The sequence below is a fragment of the Polypterus senegalus genome, chromosome 5 (genome assembly GCF_016835505.1).
Source record: "Polypterus senegalus isolate Bchr_013 chromosome 5, ASM1683550v1, whole genome shotgun sequence".
Lineage (NCBI taxonomy): Eukaryota > Metazoa > Chordata > Cladistia > Polypteriformes > Polypteridae > Polypterus > Polypterus senegalus.
Window position 1 is genome coordinate 15,841,891 of NC_053158.1, and position 26,633 is coordinate 15,868,523.

Genomic DNA, 26,633 nt, shown 5'->3' on the forward strand with positions numbered 1-26,633 from the left:
CTCGTGAAGACAGTCCTCTGAAGTACTGGGGTGTCAACAAAATCAGGTTCCCCACTTTGGCTAAAATGGCCCAGAAATACCTCTCAGCCCCATGTAGCAGTTTGGAAAGTGAAAGGCTTTTTAGCTCAGTGTCACACATTATAGATGAAAACAGAAACAGGCTGACTGCTGATAATGCAGAAAAGCTACTTTTCTTAAAAAAAACCTGCCACTCACTTTTTCTAAATAGGCTCCATTAAGTGGGTCGTCTTAGACTTGATGTTAATACCTACCTCAGTTGCACTGACTGCCACAGTTCTATGTTGGTGGATGTTGTTAGTTTATTCAAATATTGTGCACTAAATAGCAAAGACGTTTATTAACGCCCCTTGTGTTGTCCAACGCGGCAGAGTTTACAACAAACTGAAAAAAATACTTGAGTTGCACTGTCACTGTTTAAATTTTTTTTTATAATTATTTATTCTGTAATATGTTGCATACAACATGCTTTTCATTTTAAATAAATGTTCTTAAATCCAAACTAGTCCCTTGTTTTTTTTTGTTAAATCATATGACTAAAGCTGTTACCTGTAAATTTAAATCATGTTTTTATTAAGTACTCTGTATCGGCGAGTACTGAAATGCAAGTACTCGTACTCGTTTTCCAAAAAAGTGGTATCGGTGCATCCCTAATTCTTAGTGCAATAAGAGAAGTCGCAAAATCAACCAGAATGTTCAAGCAAATTATAGAATAAAAAAAAAGATCCAACTCCGTTAAGTAGATCTCTTGTTTGCTAAGTGGAGTTAAGGTTACGCCCCGAGGCAGATGTGTGAGTTAAGAGGTCCCCACCCTTCTACGGCATGTCTTTCAGATTCGCGCAAATAATTTGGTACTGCAAGCGAACTATGATACATAGTGGAATGAGAGAAGTCGCAAAATCAACCGGAATGTTCAAGCAAATTTTAGAAGTAAATTTTTGAAGAAAACCCTGACCTAAATCCATTAAGTAGTTCTCTCATGAAAATATTTTATATATATATATATATATAAAAATATTTTCATTCATATATATATATATATATATATATATATATATATATGAAGACATTTGTGAGGTCCTATGCTCCTTCTAGACTACTCCGGTCTACTGAAGAACAGCATGTGCTGATTGGATTAAGTTGACACCATGCAGAGGTGCAGACTCTTTTGTTTCCTGTGTAGCTCCTAGCTGGTGGAACAAGCTGCCAAACTCCACTAAAAATGCTGACTTCCTCAATGGGTTTAAGAAATGTTTGAAGACTCTCTTGATTGATGAAATGTTCAAAATCAGCTGTTAGGTTTTGTTACCAGCTTGTATTTTGTTCTCTGAGTTGTTGTGATCAATTTTGTAGCCTTGACCAGTAACACATGCAGTACCCTAGATGATTTACTCCATCATGTTGAACAATTTGTAAGTCGCTTTGGATAAAAGTGTGCGCTAAGCCAATAAATGTAAATATACCAAGTTGACTGTATGGAAGAGATATCAAACATTGTCAGTGCTGTAATAGTGATAGGAACATTGAAGCTATGTTTAGCCAGTTTAACACAGAAACAAGAACACCACTTAGTTGTTTAACAGGCTGCAAATACTGATCACACTTAAACCAGTTAACGTAGGACACAGATGTATATACTGTATTTTGAGCATACTGTATTCAAAAAACCCTGTGACTCAAGATCACACAGTAGTTTTTTTTTTGCAAATTCTTTCTCACCATCCATTGTGAGGACCACTCACAATCACTTGGAACCAATAATTAACCTAACATGCACTTCACTAGGGTTGTATATTTAAAAAAAAAAAAAGAGAGAGACAGAACATACAAAACCTATACATACTGTAAGTGGTGTCATCAAGTACAGTGGGATAAGCAGTGCCTGTGTAATTGTGATTTGTCTCTTGTTCTTCCAAATTAAACGTATGCATAGGCCAAGGTCTACATTCTAAATGGTACCAAACACTTCCAGAATTTCAGGAAAAGCTTCTTCACAAACCGGCATAAAATTATATTCTAGAAGAGACAGTAGTTGCCTCACCTAATGATGTATGCCTTTTTTATTGTTACAGTGTGTATTTGGTGAAAAGCAATAAAATCTTAAAGCGATTAGTAGCTTTTTGTTTTAGCCACAAAGGAAAAAAAAATATAGCTAATCATTAACTAATTTAGTGTGCTTCAAGCAGTAAGCCAACACCAACCTTGACTATGTTCCAAACCATCAACTTAAAATTTATTTATATAGAATCATTTGGAATGAACATCAAGTGGCAATTCAGAAAATTCCGAAAAAAAACGAATGCTCCTTTTTTCAAAGAAAAATTAATAAACAAGTCAATGCTGGCTCGCTGCTAACATCTACTGGCAGAAAAATGTTTTGCAGTTTGTAAATATTGACACAGCTGCTGTCGGCCTTACTATGAACCCATATGCATTTATAAGTAACAAAAAATCTTCTTCCAACTGTCTGCCTGTTTAACTGGGACATTCTGACATTAGAAAATTAAGATCACTTCATACTTTGTTCTTTGCTGACAGTTTAACTATAAAAAGTCTCATTTCTTTTAACCAAGGAACCACCCATGACTCTTAATATGCTAAACTAATTTGGGACTTTACATAATGCTTCATGACATAAGGGGCATTTCTGGAGTATTTGCATGCAGACTGGGGAAAATTAAAATATACTCAAATGTGTTATATATATACACATAAAAGAACAAGACAGCACTCTGTTAGTTTTCTTCGGTCTGCCATGTTGCATTAAACTTAAGCAACTGGGTAGTTCACCAGCAGGTATAAATAAAGGATGTCCATGTTTGAATTCATATGTAATGATGGCTCAAGACTTTTCTTTATCTACAAAGTATTTCCTGCAACATTATATAATGAAGTTAATAACCTACATTCACTACTAAAAATAGTCATTCTGAAACCGCCTAAGTTTCAAGCAATAATGCATCATTTAAGGATCTCAAAAATGGTTACAGAATCTAATTTTACACAAGTTAATTTTTACTTCTCTTAAACTGCATAAATAATTATTTTGTACTCACTGGAATAAGCAGTGGCATCCATCTTGCCCACTCGCACAGGTGACCCAGAGTTTCGCATCTCAGCAGCGACCTCAAACCATACAGGTTCCAGTTTTTTGCAGTGCCCACACCATGGTGCATAAAACTACAAAGTTGAAACATCAAAACAGAATTAGAAGGCAAGAAGAACAAAAAACAAAACAAACAATTTAATAAGTTGTGTATATACAGGTAAAGGCAGATGCATTAACAACACAGGCTTGGCAATTAATGATTTTCAAATTTATTTAGTTTTTTTTTTTTTAGTATTCAGAGTTTTGCACTATCCCATCTATAATTTTTTTTGCTGTTTTGCAAAAACTAAATATATCATTCAGGGCATAACAACTGGACGAAACGAAGCTCCTATTTTACAGCAATTTTGAATTTTAGATGGAACTTTGTCTCATGTGTTAAATTTGGCAATGCTAATAAAATAAGACTGTGCCAACTACATGTGCAAGGATGTAAATGTACATAAACTTTATTTACTGGACAGAGGGTATGTAGAGTAGACATCAGAAATCTACTTAAGGATGATCAGATTTCAGCTTTTTCAAACACAAACAATTCACCTTGTTTATGTAAAAGCTTTTATCAACCTTTATAAGCTCATGTATCTAGCAATATTTAAATGAAAAATAACCAATTCCGATGAAGAAATAGTTAAAAATAAAAAACTCAAGCATACAGTCTCACTGCACTTGTTTTTGTCAAGCCAGCAATGAAGTTAAGGTGTAGCAGCAATGCTTTGATAATAGTGCATTAGAACACTTTCTACCTGCATAAAAAGCGAAAGAAGAATTGCATGCTACACCAGTACAACCAATATACAAAAGCTACCTACTCAATGTGACTGAGGAGGGGTTTTTTGTTAGGGAAGGAAATCAATATAACAGGCAGTTTTTCTGGTTTCGTTCTTTGGTTTTTTTTTGTGTCAAATGTAAAAAATGATAAAAAATATAAATAAATAAATTAAAAAAAATTTATTTATAAGCTTCAACTGGTCCAGAATTCGGCTGCCCTCCCACATCATTACTAGAACCCCCTCTATTAACCATGTCACCCCTGTCTTGCAGCAGCTTCACTGGCTTCCAGTTAACTTCCGTATTCAATTCAAAATTCTTCTGTTAACTTTTAAGGCTCTCCACAACATTGCCCTTCCATGTGTCTGACGACCTCCATACTGCCATTCCCTCCCGCACCCTCAGATCCTCTTTATCCATCCACTTGACTGCCCCCTTCGTCTGTCTTACTACCATTGGCAGCAGAGCATTCAGTTACACTGCTCTCCAGCTCTGGAACTCACTACAATCTGAGCTTAGAATTATTGATTCATTTTCACTTTTCAAATCTAAACTTAAAACTCATTTGTTTAAGACTGCTTTTTTCTCTTTGATTACAATTGCTCCGTTTGATTTTTGTATTTTAGTTTTGCTTATAATGTGTGTTGTATCTATTGTTCGGTGTCCTTGAGTGTTTGGAAAGGTGCCTACGGATAAATAAAATGTATTATTATAAAAAATTGGAATTGCATAAAAATCTCTGCAAAAGATGTTAAAATAATTAACTGATCATCACTTGGATGAAGACGCAGACTGTCACATATGCAAATTTCATTCTGAAATGAACATGTTTAGATGTCTTTTTCAAAGCCATTACATGGAGTTAAGTGTTGAATATTCATATTAAAAAAAACCCTTCAAACTATAAGAACTATAAGCCAACTCATAGTGGAGAGTGTTTTTTTTTTTTTTTTTAAGGGGAGGGCACTAAATGACTTAATATCTCATGTCATCTCATTTTTTACTTTATTGTATAAAAAGTATAGGGAAAGTACTGGAAGATTCAATGTCGAGATTTTGATGAATCTTGATGTTTTAGACCTCCCCGAGTCCAAAAATACCATTTTTGGAATTATGTCTGTCTGTGTGTGTTCATATATATATAAATAAATAAACAAACATGATAACTCCAGTACGCTTTCACTTAGGTCAAGCACATTTTGCATACAAGTATTTGGTACAAAACGAAGATTTCTATTAACTTTTAGGCTATTTCTGTTAAGTGCAAGTCTTTATCTTTTATTCATGCAGTTGCACAGTTCGATTTATTTAACTTTACTTTTATAATAATTGTTCAATATATTATTCATTTGATTTTATGTTGATGGTTCTTTAATATACATAATATAAAAATATAATTGTTACCGGCAACGTATGAAAAGCAGGCATTGTATAGAATGCCTAGGCAATATAAAGAATGCCGAAAATTGGACGTCAAAGTATGAAACGATTAATATTTCACACATTTTCTAGGCATTCTATGCAATACCAAAAGACAAACCGGCAAAGTATAAAATACTCCCGCTAATGACGTTTCTAATGTCACGTGACTTGCAACGCTCGCCTCAGACAGAGAATTTCCCTTTGGCATTTCAGTCTTTGTTCGGAAGTGACAAAATACGCTACTTTCAATTTGTTCAGCAAAGATTCTAGCCCATACTGTGCTGTATGAAAATGGAAGAGCAAGGTGTAGTGTCTGAGAAGGAATCATGTCATGTTGACATGAAACGACGATTCTACGATGAACTGTCTAAAGTGTGAGCCAATGCTGCAAACATCAGTGTTTTCTGAACTAAAACTACTTACCAGAAGTTAGTTAGCAATTTTAAAAAGGCCAAGATGACTACTAAGAAGGAACCACGGGCCTATTGGTTGCTGAATCGCTATGATGTGATGTTAGTGGAAAACAAAAGTAAACTGATTTATCCTGTTAAAAAAGACGTTACTGCTATCCAGTTCTACATCATGGACTCTGAGTGATTTAACGTACTTAATGACGTTCATTTTGCCATTGAGGACGTGACAGAATGTTGAAAGAACTTTCACCCAAATACAAGAACGTTACTCGTCATGATAATTACTTGCAATTTAAAAGAAATTTTTTTCCTTCCTTGCTGCAACAAGTAGGTTCATATTTTATTTTCTCCTGTTTTGCTCAATAAGAAAGTCCAATATTTTATTTTGTATTTCTTTCTTTTTCTTTAGTACTAGGTTGTTGTACCGTGTTAGCCATTACGAATGTAGAGAAAAGCCAAGCAAAATGACACCTTTTATTGGCTAACTAAAAAGATTACAATATGCAAGCTTTCGAGGCAACTCAGGCCCCTTCTTCAGGCAAGATGTACTGAGTTGCCTCGAAAGCTTGCATATTGTAATCTTTTTAGTTAGCCAATAAAAGGTGTCATTTGGCTTGGCTTTTCTCTTTCTTTTTCTTATTGTCTTTTCAATAAAAGCCTTTTTGTGACTCTCTTGCCTAAATAGCATTTGTCATTCTATATAATGCCTAGGTATTACATACAATGCCTAGGGAAAGTATATATAATATTAAAATAATTCGGATATCTCATACTTTGCCCAGAAATGTCAGGAATTCTATATATTGCCAAGGCATTCTAAACAATGTCTGCTTTCCATACATTGCCAGTAAAATAATTATTGTCTTACAGTTTACTCCTCAAATATCCATCCCCATATCTAAGTATTGTTACAAGAAAGTCTAGAGGAGACCACTCCCGATTTTTACACAAGGGGGTTGGAGGCAAGGGCTCTGTGGGGTAAAGTATGACCACATTTTAAAAGGACTGCGGCGTCTAGAAATATATTTTACTTATTCTTAGTGCAAGATAAAGTTTGATCAGAAAAGCAAACTTTGATGCTATACCTTCATTTAATAGTTATATTAAGCTAAAAAATAATGTGCAAAAATGGCACCAGCACGGATGACAATGTTTGCTAAGATAGCATAAATTAGAATCTAGTATAGAAACTTTGAAGATTTACATTTAGTACACAGGTGGGTGGAAGCCAAGATCTACTTGTACCTGAGTGTGAAAACTCACAAATGGAACAAAAACAAAACTGACAGGCACCCATTTGTCTACTTGGATTCCAGTATCTAGTGGTCAGAACAGGAATAGGTATAATTTTAGGTATAATTTGCAATTGGAATCAACAAACTCAGTGTATCTTCAAACAATTATATTAAAAAGATTTATTTGAAGATACTTTAAAACTTAAAATCAAAAATTAGTATTGTCACAAAATTTAGAAGGGACAAAATGTGTTTAATAGGGAACAATCTGAGTACAACCACTAAATTTATTAGTTAAAAATATTGTGACCACTGTCATAACCAATACCCAGAAGAACTAAAATACATTCATAATAACCAGACAGAAACATTGGTACAGGTGTCACTGTGACAACATAACCTTTAAGATAACTAGGTGCTCATATTTTTAAGAACCCTCAAAAGAACAGGAAGCTCTCCCTGGACTTCATTATGAATAAGATAATGAACTTACCAACCTTTAGTACGTTAATTAGACTTCTGACATTTCTAGAAATAAATACTGCACAATTAGTCTTCTAGTAGCACAAAGCAGTGCTTTCCACAATTACATAAATACAAGTTTAGACGAATTTGTTTCTTCAGATTCAACTGCGTATGTAAAATAACTCCAAATATCTATTGTATTCATTTCTAAATAAACAAGGTCACAATACTATTTATTTTTCATCACAATTCTCATTTTGTTCTGAACATTTTGTTCAGTAGCACAAGCAGTGTCTATCCTCTTTACTTTTTTTTGCAAATGTAATTCTTATAAAAACCTCCTAAAGCAATCTGTGAAATTAGAGTGGTTTCTAATATCTTTCTGTTTCTGTTGTAAGCAGACATGAACAAACACAGATGTGAAAAATGAGTAATTCAAAATGGAACACCAATTGGTAAGAATGCACCAAACATGTGCTTTTATCACTCTTTACTCTTCCATCAGCTTTGAAATGTAACACAATGAAAAATATAACATGACATCCCTAATGTGCGGCAAATGAAAAGCTCCTGGAAAAAAACACATTACAGCTTTATAGCTTGCACACTTACACCTCGGCCACATACACAGTATGAACAACTGCTAAACAAATCCAGAAGACAGCGAGGCAAGTTTCATTTCAAAGTAAAACATGACAAAGTCAGTTTTCTGGTGGCCATTCTGTAAAATACATAGAGGTGCACAGTAGCCCTTATGGTATTAACTAACAGATAACTGAAGTGGTCTGCCATTCTATGGTACAGTGATGCATGAAGGAAGAGAAATTATAAAAGGAATGGCACAGTCCTGCAAAGCTTCTGCAGTGTCACAAAATACGTTTCGTATTGCAGCAAAAAATCTTTAGTTTTAAAAAAGGAATGGTTTGGTATGTTGATACAAAAATAGTTATAGCTGCACAAAATCAGCCATATGAAAATCAATAAACTGGGTAAGAAGCTGTAATAAAGATTTGTTAGCAGAAACAATTTGCTATGCCGGCGGGATGTGCACATTTGTATGTACCTTAGGAAGAAGGTAGTAGTAGGGTGTTGTCCCGTGTTAGCCATTATGAATGTAATGAGAAGTTAAGCAAAATGTATTTTACTGGGTAACTGAAAAGATTACAATATGTAAGCTTTTGAGGCATCTTCTGGCAAAATGTAATTAGGAAGTAATTAGGAAGAAGGTAAAATACTGATATATTAAAGGACATGTTGAAAAGAAATCCAGAAGGTTTATCAATCAATCACTCCTTTGGGATGGGCATCATGTGTCAAAGACTTAAATAGGGACCTGTGGAGCAGGGTCTTTTTAAAAAGTTCATCACACCATGGGGTTGGCACGGTGGCGCAGTGGGTAGCGCTGCTGCTTCGCAGTTAGGAGACCCGTGTTCGCTTCCCAGATCCTCCCGGAGTGGAGTTTGCATGTTCTCCCCGTGTCTGCGTGGGTTTCCTCCGGGTACTCCGGTTTTCTCCCAAAGTCCAAAGACATGCAGGTTAGGTGCATTGGCGATTCTAAATTGTCCCTAGTGTGTGTGTGTATGTGTATGCGCGCCCTGCGGTGGGCTGGCGCCCTGCCCAGGGTTTGTTTCCTGCCTTGCGCCCTGTGTTGGCTGGGATTGGCTCCAGCAGACCTTCGTGACCCTGTACTTAGGATATAGCGGGTTGGATAATGGATGGGTTCAGTTATGTATTTAGTAGTATTCATTAGGACAATAGCATCACCTTTTTCAAATAATGTCTAATAATTGTCTAATAATTGTCTAATAGAAATAAAGGAGTCAAAGTGGGAATTTTTTATGGCCATTTTTGATAGTGCTTGCCATTGTCTAGCGTTGGTGACCATACACGTCTGTTCTATCAAATACTTTGTTATCTCTATTCTGTGTGAAAACTTGAGATTAAACACTCTAAGCCATTACTAAAAACTTCATGGGATAAGTAACATATCTAAAAAAAAGTACTCCTTTAAATGTATAAAGAGTGTGCTACACAATAAGGGATATCATGAAAATGGACCTTTTGCTTATTTAGGTCAATGAGTTCAATTAAGTAGCAACCAGGCTACAAAAGATATCAATGTTAGGGTGAAAAGGACCCGATGGATTAAAAGCAGATAAGTTTGGTATTTTACAAGTTAAAAGTTACTTCTTTGCAATCAGAGTATATATTGTATTAATCTGGCAAATGAAATTGTGTTCTTAAGAGAAACAGTTTTTATAAATTAAAAAAAAAAAAAAAATTGAATGTAAATGACACCAGGGTCCAACGTTAAAACAAAAGCAGCAAAACTTACTAAAACAATTGATTTTGAAGCAGCAAAGTTTTAGATTTAAGAAAGATTGCCTTCCATGTTTCTAAGGCATGTTTATAACAACAAAAGTTAACAGGAAGCAACACATTTTATCAGATTCTAGGTATTGTTTTCTTGAGGTAAGGATAACTTATTTGTTTACTTGCTCGCTTACTGCATGGGTGAAGCTTTGATATTTACCCCAAGCACACCCCCTAATGCTGATACACTTACTCAGTCACATGGATATTTTTGCTCAAATATATTGCGTTATTTTGCAAAGAACTGCACTCGAGTGTTTCAGTAGTCTAGTGACAGACAGAGAGAGAGAGAGGTAGGCTGAACATGTGTGATACTGCATACTCAAGTAACAAGAACTGACAGATGCTGCAGGAAAATGCAGTAGATGTTTTACCAAAGGCAGAGTGCTACTGTAGAGTTGCCATTTTTGCCTTCCAATGCCAGGGTCTACATAGAGTTTGCACACTGTTCCCATTTATTTATAGATTGACAAGTATTAGTTAGTATGGTTAACCACAAATGGTTTTAATTCAGAAAATTGGAAATATTTTAATAATACTTGTGAATGACCAAAAAAAAGTTTAGTCCTTCATGTGTTGTGAAATAATTTACATTCATCTCCTATTTCCTGGGTATATAGCTTTCTATGTACAAGGCTGTCACAGAGAAAGAGAAGTAGTAAGTTGAAGCACACAGCTAGTTTTAAAATGGTTGAATCTCAGAAAGTTGTTTTTGTTTTCTTCTCCTTCCTAAAATGACACTGACATGCTGTTTTCCAATATGTGTATAATCTCAAACATTCACATTCATACTCAATAACACTCTTGAAACATGGACATATATGGAAAGTTCAAAGGCTTTTTTCTTCATGCAACTTTGTAAAGTGCAAAAGCAGGCATGGTAGTTTTAAAATTTATAAAAATATGCTTCACTTTAGAACATATGTGGCAAATATATAGCACTAGCCAACCCCCGCAGCTTTGCCCACGTATTAGTGACGCAGGACAGTGAGGAGGGCCCGGCCATGCTCTCTACTCCTGACGTCACTCATTCCCTTCTCCTCGGCCCACAGGCTCTCTCTGAGTAGCGCGAAGATATCACTCCTGCAAGTGAGCTATGATTCTTAGCGCAATGAGATAAGTCGCAAAATCAACCAGGATGTTCAACCAATTTATAGAAAAAAGAAATTCTAAATCTGGTAAGTAGATCTCTCGTTCGCTAACTAAGCAGAGTTAAGGTTACACCCCGAGGCAGACACGCGAGTGAGGAGGGCCCCGTCCCCCTCCCTGCAGCCCGACGAGCCTCTCGGATTCGCACTAATAAATCGGTAATGCAAGTGAACTAACATAGTTAGCGTGATGAGAATGTCGCAAAATCAACCGGAATGTTCATGCAAATTATAGAAAAAACCCCATCTAAATCAGTTAAGTAGTTCTCTCGTGAAAAGTGGACAGACATACAAACAGGTCTAAAAAACTATAAGAAATGTCATGCTTGGACCACAAAATTTTTCAAACTGTTTAAGTTGTCATGGTTCGGGAGATTTCATGATGAGTGAGCCAGTGGTATTTGGCTTTTACATATATATATATATATATATTTTTACATATATATATATATATATATTATTATGTAGAAATCACTTTGAACTGGAAAATATCAAAAACGTACTCTTTAAAGACACGGAGCACATAAGCAGATCTTACGAAATATGGTAAACAGCTCAATACATGTCAAAAATGGGCAGTATTTAGAAGTTGGTACAAAACAATGAGCCTTACATAAAACAGAACAATTCAGATGCAACCCCACTTTTTTTTTTTTTTTTAGGTATAGTGTGGAGTAAAGGAGAGCAAATGGGATCTACCTGACCTACTCATACGCTGATTTTTAATAAAGAAATAATATAAAAAAAAAATCAACAGACGTGAATCAGAAGAGAAATGTGATGAGCCAGTGGTGGAAAGTGATAATTGGGTAGTTAGCTGGCTAGTGTTGGGAGGCTGTAGAAGGAATTCTGGACCAGAACAATTAAGTGTAATTGCATGAAGTGCCCAAGTCTAATCCTTATGGCGATTTATTACTTGGGAAAAAAACTTTGTCTTCTTTACTCTTGGTATTTTTAGTAAACAAAAAAAATTCTCATATTTCTAACTGGTCACAGTAGGTGTGTTTAGGACTATGCTGGTGTTAATGATCTTGCTACAAACACAGCTTTCATAGTAAAGCGAGTGGCACCCTTTCGCTTGCCAGAATAGGTGAGTAATAGCTCCCCTTGAAGTGTGTTTAGAACTTGCCAGATTTACTGTGTGGACTATAAAGCCAATCAATTGCCATCTTGTAAATTTACAAATGATGCCACATTCACTGGATAATGCTCATTATCAAGTTTTGTTAAACTCTTCTTATAACTGGACTGTAACTCTGTATGTCTGTTATAAAAGTGCAAACATACCTTTTTACATGCAGAAAATCGGTGTTTCCCTGATGTAAACACAAGCATCTACAGTATGACATGCTCTGTAAATGCATGTGTTTTTTTAACTGTGTCACAGTTACTGAATTCATCCAAAAATGTGTTTTAAACATTTTGAAACCTTCAATGTGAAAACTGCAGATAGGATGTGACCTGCAATTAACTAGCAAACTCAATTGTCAACATTGGTCCAAAAAATATATTTTATGTAATCACTACTTAAGGTAGGCAGAACCCACCCATAAAGAGATGATGAACATTATGCATTCATTCGTTCCTTCATTCGAATACTTCATTAAATGTTGCATGTTAAGGTAAGTATAACAAAGCTAAGCAAGATAGCTTTTTATACATCACTTGTGTAGTCAACTCGCTATTTATGAAGTGGTTTCTTCTACAGACAAACTGGTATTTATATTCTTGTTAGCCTTGCATTAACTGTCAAACAGTTCAATTTCATATGAAGTATGTTATAACAATGTTATTCAAGTGAACAGATGAAATTTGTTTATTTTACTATGTTGGAAGAGTGAGTGCCAACTTTTACTTTAAAAATGTATTTTCCGCAAGAACACAGGCACAAAGGCAGAAACACTAATGAGTTCATTAAACCCTATTTATTCAGGTAAAATCTGATTAAAAAAAGAAAATGAAGATCAGTGTTCGGCCGAGTAGACTACTACCATCAAAACCTTGTGACATTTAAGATCTTATCTTATTCAATGAATTGTGTTAACAGCCACACAACAGTTTCATTATGTTAACCAGAAAACTAACTACCATATATACTCGCGAAAAAATAAAATCAGATCCCAACTTATACACCCATTCAAAAATACAACTTAATTTCCAATCTCGCACCAGTTTCTCACACATTGAATTTTGTTGCAGCAGCGCAGTTACCAACTTCTTTTGTCACTTTAACGAAGTTTAATTTAAAAACAGCTTCATATTTTCTTTTGATCGAACGCTCCATCGTAGATAAGGGATGCTCTTACGTTAAAGGTGTATGAGGGTGCGAGATACAAAAAACATGAATCAGAGCAAACGTCGTTTCGGAATAGTTTGGGAATTACCGTGTGGTCACGTAGGCACAATACATAGAAAAAGAAAAAGGCAGTGTGCTCCGTGATTACTCTCTCAGGTGGGCGTTAGCATATCATAAATCTTTTGGACCAATAGCATGAGTTTTCTGCATTCGACTTAAACAACCAACATTATAAAATACTGGAAATGATTCGGTAAAATCAAGCCCCAACTTATCCGTGGGAGAACTTAAACACGAGTATATACGGTACCTCCCACTAATTTTGACCTTAATTAGAGCTTTCAATGCTGAAATGCAGTTACAAAGTTCTCATCACTCAAGCAATATTTCACATTTTTTTTTGTATTCAGTAAAACAAAAAATTCAAATACTTGTTTAACAACATATGTTTGGGTTAACAGAAGTTTCATTACTGACTACAGAAACACAAGATATAGGAATTTTGATAATTTGCTAGTATCTAGGTATTGGACTGATGGAAATGCATATTACATTAGATCTGGCAAGAAAGAGGACATCCTTCAGTTTGCCAGCCTTGAGTGGTTTGCAAACAATAGAACTGTCCCAATATTTAATCCAGTTATCTTTTTTAAAAGCATGCGATGGTATTCACTCCAACTATATAACTCGATAGTTTGTTCCAAATTTCAATTACTCTTTCTATAAAGTTGTTAATATACATGGACACCAGATCAAAACGTATCTAATCCGTCTTGATTTCCTTAACTTCCTTCTGTGTCTCTTGGTGATTTACAGCTAAAGAGAAATGTGTTGGATCATCTGTATGGATGCCAATTAATATTTTGAAAGCATGAATTAGGTTCTCATGGTGTCTTCTCTGCTCAAGACAATCAAGCCTGCCACTGAAGTGAATCAATACCTCATTAGTGAAGAGTTGCACTTGAAACAGATTGTTTAGTGCTCATCCAAAACTTGGGATCATAAATTGGCTCTTGCGGATTAAACACATGAATGAATATCCTAACCTGCTGATGTACTTCTAAAATTTCTTTTTCCTTTCTCCCTTTTTGAAATTAAAAACCAGTCAAATTAAGGTTTGATTTTTAAATTCTTTTTTGTTTGATTTGTGAAACCAGGATTTTAAATTGAACTCCTCTTTTCAAGAACTCAAATAGAACTGAAAACAAATCCATCCATTTCCTATAATAGCTGAATACAAATACATTGTTGTGGGGAGCTTTATGACTCTCGCAACATCTGGCACAATCTCACCTTTGACTATGTGCCAGTCACAACATACCAAGATTACACTGGGATAATTGAGAGTTGCTATAATTAAAACCAACTAAATGAAATGCATAAAATTGCAAACAATTGAATTTCAATTAATACTGTGTACACTGTTGCTCTAAACTTGCCATTGTGTGCTTCTATCTCATAAGGTTTCTTTCTATACGTATGTTTTACTTTAAACTTCATTACGAACTCACCACATGTTTTCTTTTGTGGATATAATTGCCATACCACCTTATTTAAAAATAATCAGTAGGTTAAATTAACTCCAGTGTACTAGATGTTAGTATAATTGTTACTTTATTTGTTATGCTATTAGATTTAAACACATACCTTTGGCACTATTGACCCTTCAACTATCACGTTATACTGACCTGAACTTTTTATTGATGCCTTAGACACAGTTCCTGAAGGGTTTACTTCATATTTATCACACGGAATTCATTCTGTACAGAATGTGTGTGTGGTATAGCGGGTCCACAGCTCATGTCAAAGGCCATTTTTTAAAATAAATAATTGCCGCCCTCGCAGCTTAGTGAGGGGCCGTGGTAGTGTGGTGGAAGCAGTTCCCAGGGGAATTCGTGATGCGGACGAATCTTTAAAGTGCACAGGTGAGGAGTCGTCCACATCCGTAATTGTTCTCGGGAGCTGCTGATTGCCACAGCTGACCCACGTCCCCGTGATATATAGAAGCGCAGAGGCGGCTAGTAGAGGCAGGAAAAAAGGAAGTAAAAGGTTGAGAAGACAAACGGAGGTTTCTGCAGAAGGAAGCAGAGAGAGGAAAGCTGGTGAGAGAGCAAACGAGCACAGGCTCACAGGCAGCTGGACAGTGAGCCTCAGCGGGGTGTTTGGCCGATACCTAAGGCAGTTGGTAGTGCTTCCGCTGAGCATTGTGAGGAGCGGGAGTGAGCCGGAAGGAGGATGGCTGGCTGCGTAAGGCCAAGAAGGCAGCGGGAGTCGGGAGGCTTGGAAGGTGGATTCCCCAGTGTGAGCATCCTGACCGTTGGGGGAAACCAAGTCTCGGTCTGGAGATCGCTGAACCGAAGCCAGGGATCGGGAAGCACCCAGATCAGAAGGCAGAAGGAAGGTCAGCTGCAGGTAGGGCGACTCCCCTGTTGCGGAGCCCGATGGTAGCAGCAGGGGAGCCGCCAGGTAAAAAGAAGGCACCAGGCTTTGTTTTTAAAGAGACTGTTTCAAGCCATTGTTTAACTTAATTGTTGTTTTTAAAATAAATTTTTTCTATTGGATTTTAACCTCCACTACTTCCCTCATTTTATGGATTATTTATTTATTGAAGATTTAAAGCACTGTACTATTTGGACACTTTCTTGTTGTTTGTTGATTTAAATAAAAGTACTTTGCACTTTTTGCACCTTCCCTTGCTTCGTTGTGCCTCAATGCCTAGCTCATCAGTGACATTACCAACGGTGTCGGGTTCAAGGGCTCCCAGAATCAAGATGGGAGCATGGAGCGAACCCGCATCGTCACAGTGTGATTAAAGGATTCAGTAATTACATTGAAAAATTAAATACGACATCCCTGAGAACTGACTATGGAGACTATTGCCGTTTTCACATAATACCAGGAAATACTAAGAAAACAAGCACATTTTATTCAGCTTCTGTGTTTCATTAACATCATCATTATTATTATTTTCATTCTCCTTATGCTCATGAGAAGTGCACTAGCAGCAGGATGACCTGAGCTAACAAGGCCTACTCTCTTCTCAGCATCTACCGTCTACACGATTTGTGGGGAATTTTCAAATGCTCCCAACTAAAAGGTAATTCCTCAGTTTGTCCAGGGTCTACCTTGGTTTTGCTCCAAGGGAACTGTACCTTAAACATCCACCAGCGGCTCTGGGCTTTTAATTAGCTTGTCCCAACAATCACAAATGGCTTTGTTAAATGCAGTGAAACAAAAGTTCTACTTTGAGGCCGTTCTATTTTGAAGTTTCTCACCCTGTCGAGGGGACTAAACCCAGACACTCTGCTCAGGAACCTTTCCGCTGCTGGTATGAATTGTTTCAGTTACAACTCTGAAATGAGGAGCACTGGTAAGGATAGGGCGGTCCACTGATTGGTAAATCAGAAAAAATTCCTCTGAACATCATGTCCAGTTCAGTGTATTAGTAACTGCTACAGTTACACCAAAATGGTGCTCAGTCACATGATGGCCTTCTCCCTCACTTGTGAATAAGATACCAAGAATTTTACAACTTGAGACAGCTACATCCTCATTGCCTGAAGAAGGCATCACACATTTTACAGAAAGTGGACCATAACCTCATATTTACAACTTTTTTTGTAGTTGGTGTCAATTCTCACCCCACTAGCATCACACTCTGCTGCAAACCACTCCAAATGGCATCTGAGATCAATGTCTGATGAAACATCACATGAAAACAGCAGAGATGCAATTTTTAGAATGAAAACTGAACTAACACTTTTTAAAAAAAAAAAAAATAGGTTACTGTTAGTGGATTGCACGCAGCACATTCTTTTCTGCTTGGCTATACGCTTGAGCCTTGTAATGGACCAGCAGATGTGCCTTGCCTTATAGCCAGTGCTGCAGGGATAATAATAAGGCAGGTAATTTTACTTTAATAAAATAGGTACTGTGTTAGGATACATATTACTTTAAAAAGTACTCAAACTGTGTAACCCATGTTACTTTTAAAATGTTACCTCCAACACTTCTCCCAAGATTGTGCTGCTGAGATCAGCAATATATAAATTTAGCAATTTCTGAAATATCGAGACACATTACTTGAACAAGCAAGAAGAATAATGTGATTGCCTGAGTATTTGCCTCAGGAAACTTACCCTGATGACGCTTCTACCCATGGCTGTAGGCGAACAAAGACACGGGCAGACTACAAAGTCCTAAAAGGAGCCCTGTTAAGGGTTTACATAGCCAAACAACCAGGTTACTCGCCAAGAAATCTATGTGTGTTAACCCAGTTTCTCTAACTGGACTAAGGGTTTACATGGCATTTTACAAACCAGGATTCTGTGAAAAGCCAGGTTATAAAAGCACTGGTAAACACATTCAATGAACCCTTGGCTAAGCAGAAGACCCACACTGACTCACAGCTTGTACAAGGAACAGAGAATTCTTGTAGTTGGCATTCAACATATTAGCATTAAAGTCAAATTTAAGCTGCTACACAAAAAGGCAAATAAAATTGAATACTTGCTTTATTTTCTAATACTACTAAAGAAACAGAACTACAAAAGACAAATAAAAAAAAAAATAATTTAGAAATAGTGCGTGATATAAATGCAATTCTAGAAATAAGTACAAGTGCTCCATATAACAACATACAGAGCCATTCAATATGATCTCCGCAGTACATGAAAAGTGGCCCTTAACTCGTACTTACGAGTTTAGAGGCAGGCCGCCATGGCCACCGTTCATGGTATGAAATTATATAAATAATGAAAATCCATAACCATTTCTTAACGCATTTTGATATTTATGTCATGTAAATTTCACAGAGAGAAGGCTATTCTTCATTTAATTAATTTGTTAGAGCTTTTGTATAGCAATACTTCAAAGGTAATGGTCAATGGGTGCTTTGTGTGTTTTAGTAGTCCACATAAAATCAATTTAATAACATAAGCTAATTTAATGCATCGATTATTTATATGTTGTCTTGTGCACTGTAAGATTACAAGGCTGCAAGAACTTGGGAATCCCCTGAACTGATAAAACTGTCAAGCTATTTGCTAAAAATTGTGCAGACCCTTCAAAAAAGTGATTTGGTCAGCTGATTATCACACATATCTTTAGCTCAAGTAGGGAATATTGAAGTTTCCAAACACAGGCTTCATATATCCACTGCATCTGGTATTTTCCAAACAAGCACAACACATTACAGGATTGTGGCTGCACAAGCATCGATAAGGTAGCCCAACAACATAGATATACTTTCAGTAACGGCTTTTTTTACATTTTTATATTGAAATGTTGAACCTATTTAAAGAATTTAAACATATGTATGAACATAAAAATGTAATTGTAAGCACTAAAATATAACAGAAATGATTGTGTCACCAAGACAGAGCCATAGCTAAATCAGATTTCTGTGGGAAACATTGTAATAACACACGGCACGGTGGCGCATTAAGGAGGCCTGGGTTCACTGCCCAGGTCCTCCTTGCATGGAGTTTGCATGTTCTCCCCGTGTCTGCATGGGTTTCCTCCCAAAGTCCAAAGGTATGCAGGTTAGGTGTATTGGCGATCCTAAATTGTCCCTAGTGTGTGCTTGGTGTGTGTGTGTACATGTGTCCTGCGGTGGGTTGGTGCCCTGCCTGGGGTTTGTTCCTGCCTTGTGCCCTGTGCTGGCTGGGATTGGCTCCAACAGACCCCCGTGACCAAGTGTTAGGATATAGTGGGTTGGAAAAAGCCTGACTGACATTGTAATAACTTGTTTTATAAACTAAAATTAATCCCAACGTGGATGTTAAAGTCTAACGCACACATACTTAGGACAGTAGGGAAATTTAAAAAAAAAAAAAGGAAGCATCTTGAAGTGAGGAATCATTTAAACAAAACTTTTGGGAAGCCTGGTCAGATTTTATCATTTTACTGCAAAGTACAGAATATGACAGATTTCTGAACATTTTAATGCACCATACTATTTTTTGCTGGTAAATGTAAAAGAAAGTTAGAAATAAAACAGTGGCATGTACAAACGTTTAAGGACCCTTTCAGTTAACAACCACTCCGGATGTTGTTGTACCTTTTCTCAACAACTGTGGGCTCCTTTAGGCAGCTGACAGGGGAATTGAAAATAAAGTTAATTGACCCTTACAAGCACAGGAATGCTATAAAAAGGATATCTAAATGCGTCTAGCTTCGAAATTACACTACATTATTAACAAATGGAATTTAAAGAGAGCTGCTGAAGTCAAGGCAAGATGTGGAATACCCAGAAGAGAATCTCTTACTGAACAGAAAGCAAACTAGTCAAATATGCAAAGTACTACTAGTGTATCACGTCAAATAAGCGGCATGCACTAAAATGCACATGAAAAAATCATCTGCACGGAACAATACGCTAATGTCAATTTATCTCGTTCAGTAGTACAGCTTTAAAGTACACAATCGCAGGGGGTTAAAGCATACATTAGTATGTTTTTTTTTTTGTTTTGTTTTTAATAAAAACAACAATGGCATCACCAGGACTAAAGCCAGACCTGGAATGAACTGCAAGTCTGATGAAAAAATCAAAATGTCACAAACGGCACAATATACATTAATATTATCATTGTGCATGCTATGCTACAGAATTACCACTAAATATATACACATACATATATATCGTATTTACGCGTGTACCACGCGCACATTTTGTCCCGAAAAATAGCATTAGAAAATCAGGTGCGCGTCATACATGAGGAAATGTAATTCTGTAATGTTTACTTCTTCTGCTTGGGCTCGCTCGCGCTAGATAGATATAGATATATAAATATAATACGCTACCGTGGCTGTTCGTTTGTCTGTCCAGGATTTTAAATCACCTGTAGCCCGCAAACCGTTTGACCTACTAAACTGAAATTTGGTACACATATACTACGTGAGGTCTACTGTTCGCTTTCGGGGTGATGATTGACCTCCAAGATCATTTCTCTTTTAATTTTATTTTATTGTAGGATCAACTCTCTGCAGTGGCCAGCAGAGCGGCCGTGCAGCGCATTCGTACGGGCACCATTCTCATTCTCTACCACCTCTGCCGTCACTTCCCCTACCTCGTCATATCTTAAATCATTCTTGAGGCAGAGTGAAGACTTAAGTGCCAACTAAAGTGAAAAATTATGGAAAACGTACTAAGTAACTGCAACACAAACGCTGACTTAATCAGTTTTAACACAAAAAGATGCCAACGAAAGAAGAGAAGAAGCGAGCCGCTAGGCTGGAGAAAAGAAGAGCTGCTCAGGAAGCAGCAACACATCAATCTCTGAGCAAACGAATGAAAAATGTACAGAGAAAGAGGATGAAAACTAGGAAGGCTCAAATCAAGTGTATTCACTGTACGTTATCGTGCAGTGCGCCGTTACTGCTATATATATATAAGTATATAATAATTATATCATAAAATAATATAAATAAAAACTATTACACATTTAGGTTTCCCAATTTCTGCATGGAACTACATTAGCAAATCTCCACAAAGGAGTGCCCATTGCTCTCCAATAACCAGCATTCTTCATTTTTACCACAACTTCACATACTGATCTGCTGTAACAGCACTGCAATTTTTATATTTTCATTCATTATTTACTTATTTATTGCAAAGTGCAAGTAGAAATGGCTGATAAAATACTTTAAAATAGTGGGCTGTGAGGTCAAGCCAAAGGTAGAACAACAAAAATTATTCCAAAATACTCAATTCACCCATCTCCTAATAATAAAACGCTAGCGCAGGGGTGCCAAACTCCAGTCCTGGGGGGCCGCAGTGGCTGCAGGTTTTCATTCTAAACATTTTCTTAATTAGTGATCTGTTTTTGCTGCTAATTAACTTCTTTTGCATTCATTTTAATTGACTTGGTTTTTAAGAAATGTTTCCCTGAATTTCTCCATCGTTCCTCTGAATTGCTTCATTTCTTTCCTTAAATGGCACCCAATTAGAAGTGAAATGTGAAGTGTGTGAGCCAACAGAAGACCTACTAAGTCAAGGCCTCAAACTCCAACCAATTTCACTCCAACAAGTTGCTTAATGAGGTGCTGAGTCTTGTCATTAATTAAACCCCTTCTTTAATTCCATGACTTGCTGCTGCTCTCATTGTGCAATAGCAGATATTTCCGAAATTGTGGATTTTCTCTTTTCTAAGAGCAGATCAGCATTCCTGAGACCTTTAACTTTCTTTATTTTCAGATATTGTATGATGGTCACAGTTTTCTGGTCATGTTTTGGCTCTTTTTGTATCTCATTATTGTTTGGCTGCTAATTAAAGAAAAAGAAACAATTGAGGGGTCTAGGTCTTCAAGAGTAAGTCAAATAAAATTAATTCAAAATAAGTTAATTAGCAGCAAAAACAGGTCACTCATTAAGGGTTAGAAAACCTGCAGCCACTGTGGCCCTCCAGAACTAGAGTTGGGCACCCCTGCACTAGAGTGTCCTAATTAATCACTAGTAAGCAATAATTATTATTCTGTTAATCTTCCAACCCTCCAAGAAAAACTAAACAACATACTGTGATATTTATAAACTGTTACATGCCTAAGAAATCATAACTGTGTACTAAAATGTGCTGAAGTATGTCTGGCTTAATTGATTAACCTGCTAAGATTGTGTTAACTGGTTTTCTTAGAAAGTAAATAAAAAATACATTGGTGAAGATCTTACCTGGTCTCACAACATCATTCAATAGGTAAATAAATCTCAACTGTGTTTATACTTCCTGAGAGGGCTAAAGAAATTTGGCATGCCAGCCAGAATCCTTGGTAGCTTTTCTTAGGGTACTATTGAGAACATTCTTACCAATGCTGTCATAGTCTGGTTTGATAACTGCTCTGCACAGGACCACAAAACCCAAGAGTGGGTGGTCTAGACTACCCTAATCATTTCAGGAACAGCTCTTCCATCTTTGACCTGACTTTTAAAAATCACATATTAATCAGATTACCAGGACAGCATTTTTTCACTTAAGAAATATAGCAAAAGACAGACCTTTTATAACATTGCACGAAATTAGTTCACAGTTTTGTTTTCAGGCGACTAGATTACTGTAACGCACTCCTCTCAGGAGTACCCAAAAAAAGACATCAATCGATTGCAACAAGTGCAGAATGCAGCTGCTAGAATCTTAGTTAGGAAAAGAAAATCTGAGCACATCTCTCCAGTTTTGATGTCACTGTATTGGTTACCTGTGTCATTTAGAATTGACCTTAAATAATCTCGCTCCATCTTGGGAGTTTTGTTTGGTTTTTTTTTCTGTCCACACTGGCCATCGGACCTTACTCTTATTCTATGTTAATTAATGTTGACTTATTTTATTTTTCTATTCTTCGTTATGTAAAGCACTTTGAGCTACGTCTTGTATGAAAATGTGCTATATAAATAAATGTTGTTGTTGGTTGACATTTATTATGCCAGAGTCATCAGCAGAGTTATTCACACTCCTCCCATTAAGCAGAGGACATAGGAGTGTGAAATCAAGAACTATGAGAAGACTTTTTAAGCTGCAGACAATTAGACATCTGAATGGATCCCATATATAACCTCTTCCACTCACAATATATGACTTTGCTGGCACATAGGTACAGCCTGAAATTTGCCTATTTTATTAATTCTTTGAATTGTGTAACATTTTTTCTGGATTACATGTTTTAATGTCACTAGCCGATTTCTATGCTTACGAAATACTCACTGTATTTTCACTGTACAAGGAAGGCCAAAGAAATTCCCTGGAATCAGCCAATACGATAGGACTAGTGTATAAGTCTTGAATATGCCAGTAAGCATTGTGTGCCTAATCATTCCACTGAGTGGCATCTTACAGTTGATCGAGTGCGTCTTTCTGCTGTCGTACGGGTGACTTCATTTTTTCTTTTTCCCCCACTCCAAGCCACCATGGCAGATCTTCAAGAGACAACTGTGATCACATTTTTTTTGACATTGACAAACTTGTTCCTAAAGAATTTGTCCTACTTGAACTGACTGTTAATCAGACACATTACACTAAAGTACAGAAGCATCTGCAGGAACGCACCTGATTTCATTCCCTGTGACTTCTTTCTCTTCCCAAAAAAAAAAAAATAATTGAGACTGAAGGGAAGATGATTAACTTCTAGTGAAGAGGTTTAGAAGAAACGCTGGAGGCTCTAGGCACAGTAATAAAAAACAAGAACAGGAAACGTACCGTGGAACTGGCAGAGAAGCACCGGGACAAATGCATTGCATTGTGAACTCACAAGGGGACTATTTGAAGGCGAGTAGAAGGGAATTGCTACAAGCTTTACAACAGTTTTTTTTTTGTTTTGTTTTTAACAATTTGTGTCCCCAATTCCATACCCGATACTCTTACACTGCTGTATGGTCTGAGGAAAATTGTCTATTATTAGCACTTTACTTTATGACCGGAATGGCATGCAAAGTAAGATATTTTCACTGTACAGTGTTTAATGACATTAAATTTCACTAGAATCCTAATACTACTACTAACATGACGAGGGTGGCTAAACCTTTACATTAAAATGTGTAAATTGACACCAGACACTTCAATGAGCAATTTAAGCAAGTAAAATCTGATTAAAGAGCAATCTAAATTTTCATATCCATGGGTTTCAATAACGTAAGAAGTGTTATTTAAGAGTAATACATCAAGATACTTACATCTACTAGCCAAACGTCATCTACTCTGGAATCTTTAAACCTGAAAGAAATGAAACCACAAAAAAATTACACCAATTGTACTTTCAATAATATATTCACCTTTGATGCTCTCAAACTGTTGAGCTATGCCGCAGTATAAAATAAACCCTAGCAGTAATTATAATTAATTGACAACGTCAAATCACGTCAGTCGAAAATGTAATAACAGAATTAAACATGCAGTTATGCCAGTTGTACACACCAGACTGAATAAAAAAAAAAATCAAACCTTGTTTTTACAGATTTTTTTCCCTTTATACGAAATATGTTAAGTTGACAAATAGAAAAAAAAACATTAAAACTTTCCACATTTTAATGAATCTCTTAAATACTTACGAATCGTCCAGCTCTTCCACATAAGCCGACACCAGTGCAATAAACAAAACAGCAACTAAAATGAATTAAAAGAATGCATGTGTTCATTTAAAAATATTTTTAAATATAACGGCGAGATAAAAGGCAAACGAAGAAAGCTAGTCTTGGCAAAACATGCAAAGTTGCATCAACCACAACATCATGCCATATGCAAACAGAACTACGTTTATACATATTTCTATAGTTATGTTTCACTCAATATCGTTACCAGAATAAAACAAAATGATCTTTCTTCCTGCCATTTTTCTCACGGAGGAAACGCCGGCTTCTGCTGGCCAGGAAATACAAAGCAAAAACCCACCTCCGTTCTGAAACACGCATGCGCAAACCAACGGAAGCCCCAAAGTTGATTGACACGACGTCTCATTTCGAGGAAGTCAGGCACTGCGGTCCTGCGCAGACTTTGTGCTGCGCGAACGTCTTTTGTCTGTGCTTGCTTGTGAACTGGCATTGCTGCGCAACTTTAGTCAGATCTGTCACTATGTATGCTTAGCACGGACTCGCTGGACGGTATGACGTTTCACCCAGCGCTTACTACACGAACGCGTCTTTGAAGCCTTAATTAACTTCATGTGCCGCGTCCAGAATGAGCGCAGGGTGTTTTTGAATTGATAAAAAAAAAGAAAAGACTCGAAACCAAATAATCGTGAGTTACAGTTATTTGAAGATTATCAGCTACCTTGTTTTGTCCACCCTAAAAGCAATTTGTCGTCATAGAATATAAAGTTGTACTCTATACACATGACAATACTGTGCTTCTAACAGTGACAAATACAGACCTTTCTGTGGTTACTGGCTCATAAGGGGGAGAAGGGGCAATTTAAGAAACATGCTTTCTTACATTTTAAAATTTCAGTAGTGCATTATTTCAGAAGATTATACAATTATGACAAAATGATTCTTCCACAGGGAAAAATCTACTATCAGGGCACGTTCTGCCATTTTTCCACAATAATCCTCTCAAAATTCAACATTCCAATAACCCCAAACCCCAGCTCAATGAAAAAGGTGGAAGAATATCAGCAGGCCAGAATGACCAAGTGGGACACCACCAGACATGATGACACAAATGAACATTTGCAAATCAAAATGACCTGGGGAGATCCCCCATCCCCCAAAGAAATGATTAAGTATGTGAGCATCGAAATTATCAATATTGATCCCCACCTACCACTCGATGAATCAATAGATTATCTGTGAGTTGAACTGAGTGTCATGCCAAAATCAAGTGTGAGAAATACCACTCTGCATTGAATGACTCAGTGTCCGTGCACTGCATTTTTAAAAATATGATCAATTGTCTGTTAAGGAGCTAAGTCACTATAGGGCCATTAATCCATCCTTGTTCTTCCATTAATATTTATTATAATAAATAGGCTGCGGTGGGCTGGTGCCCTGCCTGGGATTTGTTTCCTACCTTTGTGCCCTGTGTTGGCTGGGATTGGCTCCAGCAGACCCCTATGACCCTGTGTTAGGATATAGCTGGTTGGATAATGGATGGATGGATAATAAATAGGTCTACAACTTTGTTCATGTCCAATTCATGAGTGTGTGTGTGGGTGTGTAATATAGTGGCTCTGTGGCATATGCATTTTAAATAAATGAAGGAATAAATAACACACACACATTTTCAGGTGGGCATAGATAGCATGCCGGAGTGGCTCCAGGGACAGATGAGCGGGTGGGTGATCCCGCATTCACATGCAAACGTGCGGAATTGACCTGCTCCCTCATTAGCACCAGAGTCGCAATTGCCGCACAAGAGGAAAAATGATAAAGAATGATAATGAAAAGATGGCACCAAAGCATTTACTACTTCAAGAGGTTGGGAGGTACATAAGAGAGAAAGGAGAACCAGAGAAGTATGCGAGGATCATTCAGGATATGTAAGAGGGAGTGAGAATTCGGGTTAAAAGCAGTCTTGGGGTAACAGACAAGATCACAGATACAAGAGTTCTCTACCAGGGATCTTCTTGAATTCCTTTGATCTGGCTATGGATGTGGTGGTGCAGTGGTAGTGCTGCTGCCTCGCAGTTAGGAGACCTGAGTTCGCTTCCCGGGTCCTCACTGTGTGGAGTTTGCATGTTCTCCGCGTGGGTTTCTTCTGGGTACTCTGGTTTCCTCCCACAATCCAGACATGCACGTTAGGTGGATTGACGATTCTAAATTGTTCCTTGTGTGTGTGTGTCCTGCGGTGGGTTCCTGTGTTGGCTGGGATTTGCTCCAGCAGACCCCTGTGTTTGAATTCAACGGGTTGGAAAATGGATGGATGGTTATGGATGTGATGGATCCTGGGATTAAAGACCAATCCC

The 26,633-nt window shown here is 37.0% G+C and overlaps 1 protein-coding gene across 1 annotated transcript in view; it reads right to left on the reverse strand.

The window, feature by feature from the left end:
* LOC120530144 (protein disulfide-isomerase TMX3-like) overlaps positions 1–24,628 on the reverse strand; it is a 93,592-nt gene extending 68,964 nt beyond the window's left edge. Inside the window, exons 1-4 of the mRNA XM_039754348.1 lie at positions 24,530–24,628; positions 24,283–24,337; positions 23,908–23,947; positions 3,075–3,198 (exon numbers count right to left, since the gene is read on the reverse strand). Coding sequence (XP_039610282.1) covers positions 3,075–3,198; positions 23,908–23,947; positions 24,283–24,337; positions 24,530–24,563 — 253 coding nt within the window. The 5' untranslated portion in view covers positions 24,564–24,628. The remainder of the gene's footprint in view (positions 1–3,074; positions 3,199–23,907; positions 23,948–24,282; positions 24,338–24,529) is intronic.
* Between the last annotated feature and the right edge of the window lie 2,005 nt (positions 24,629–26,633).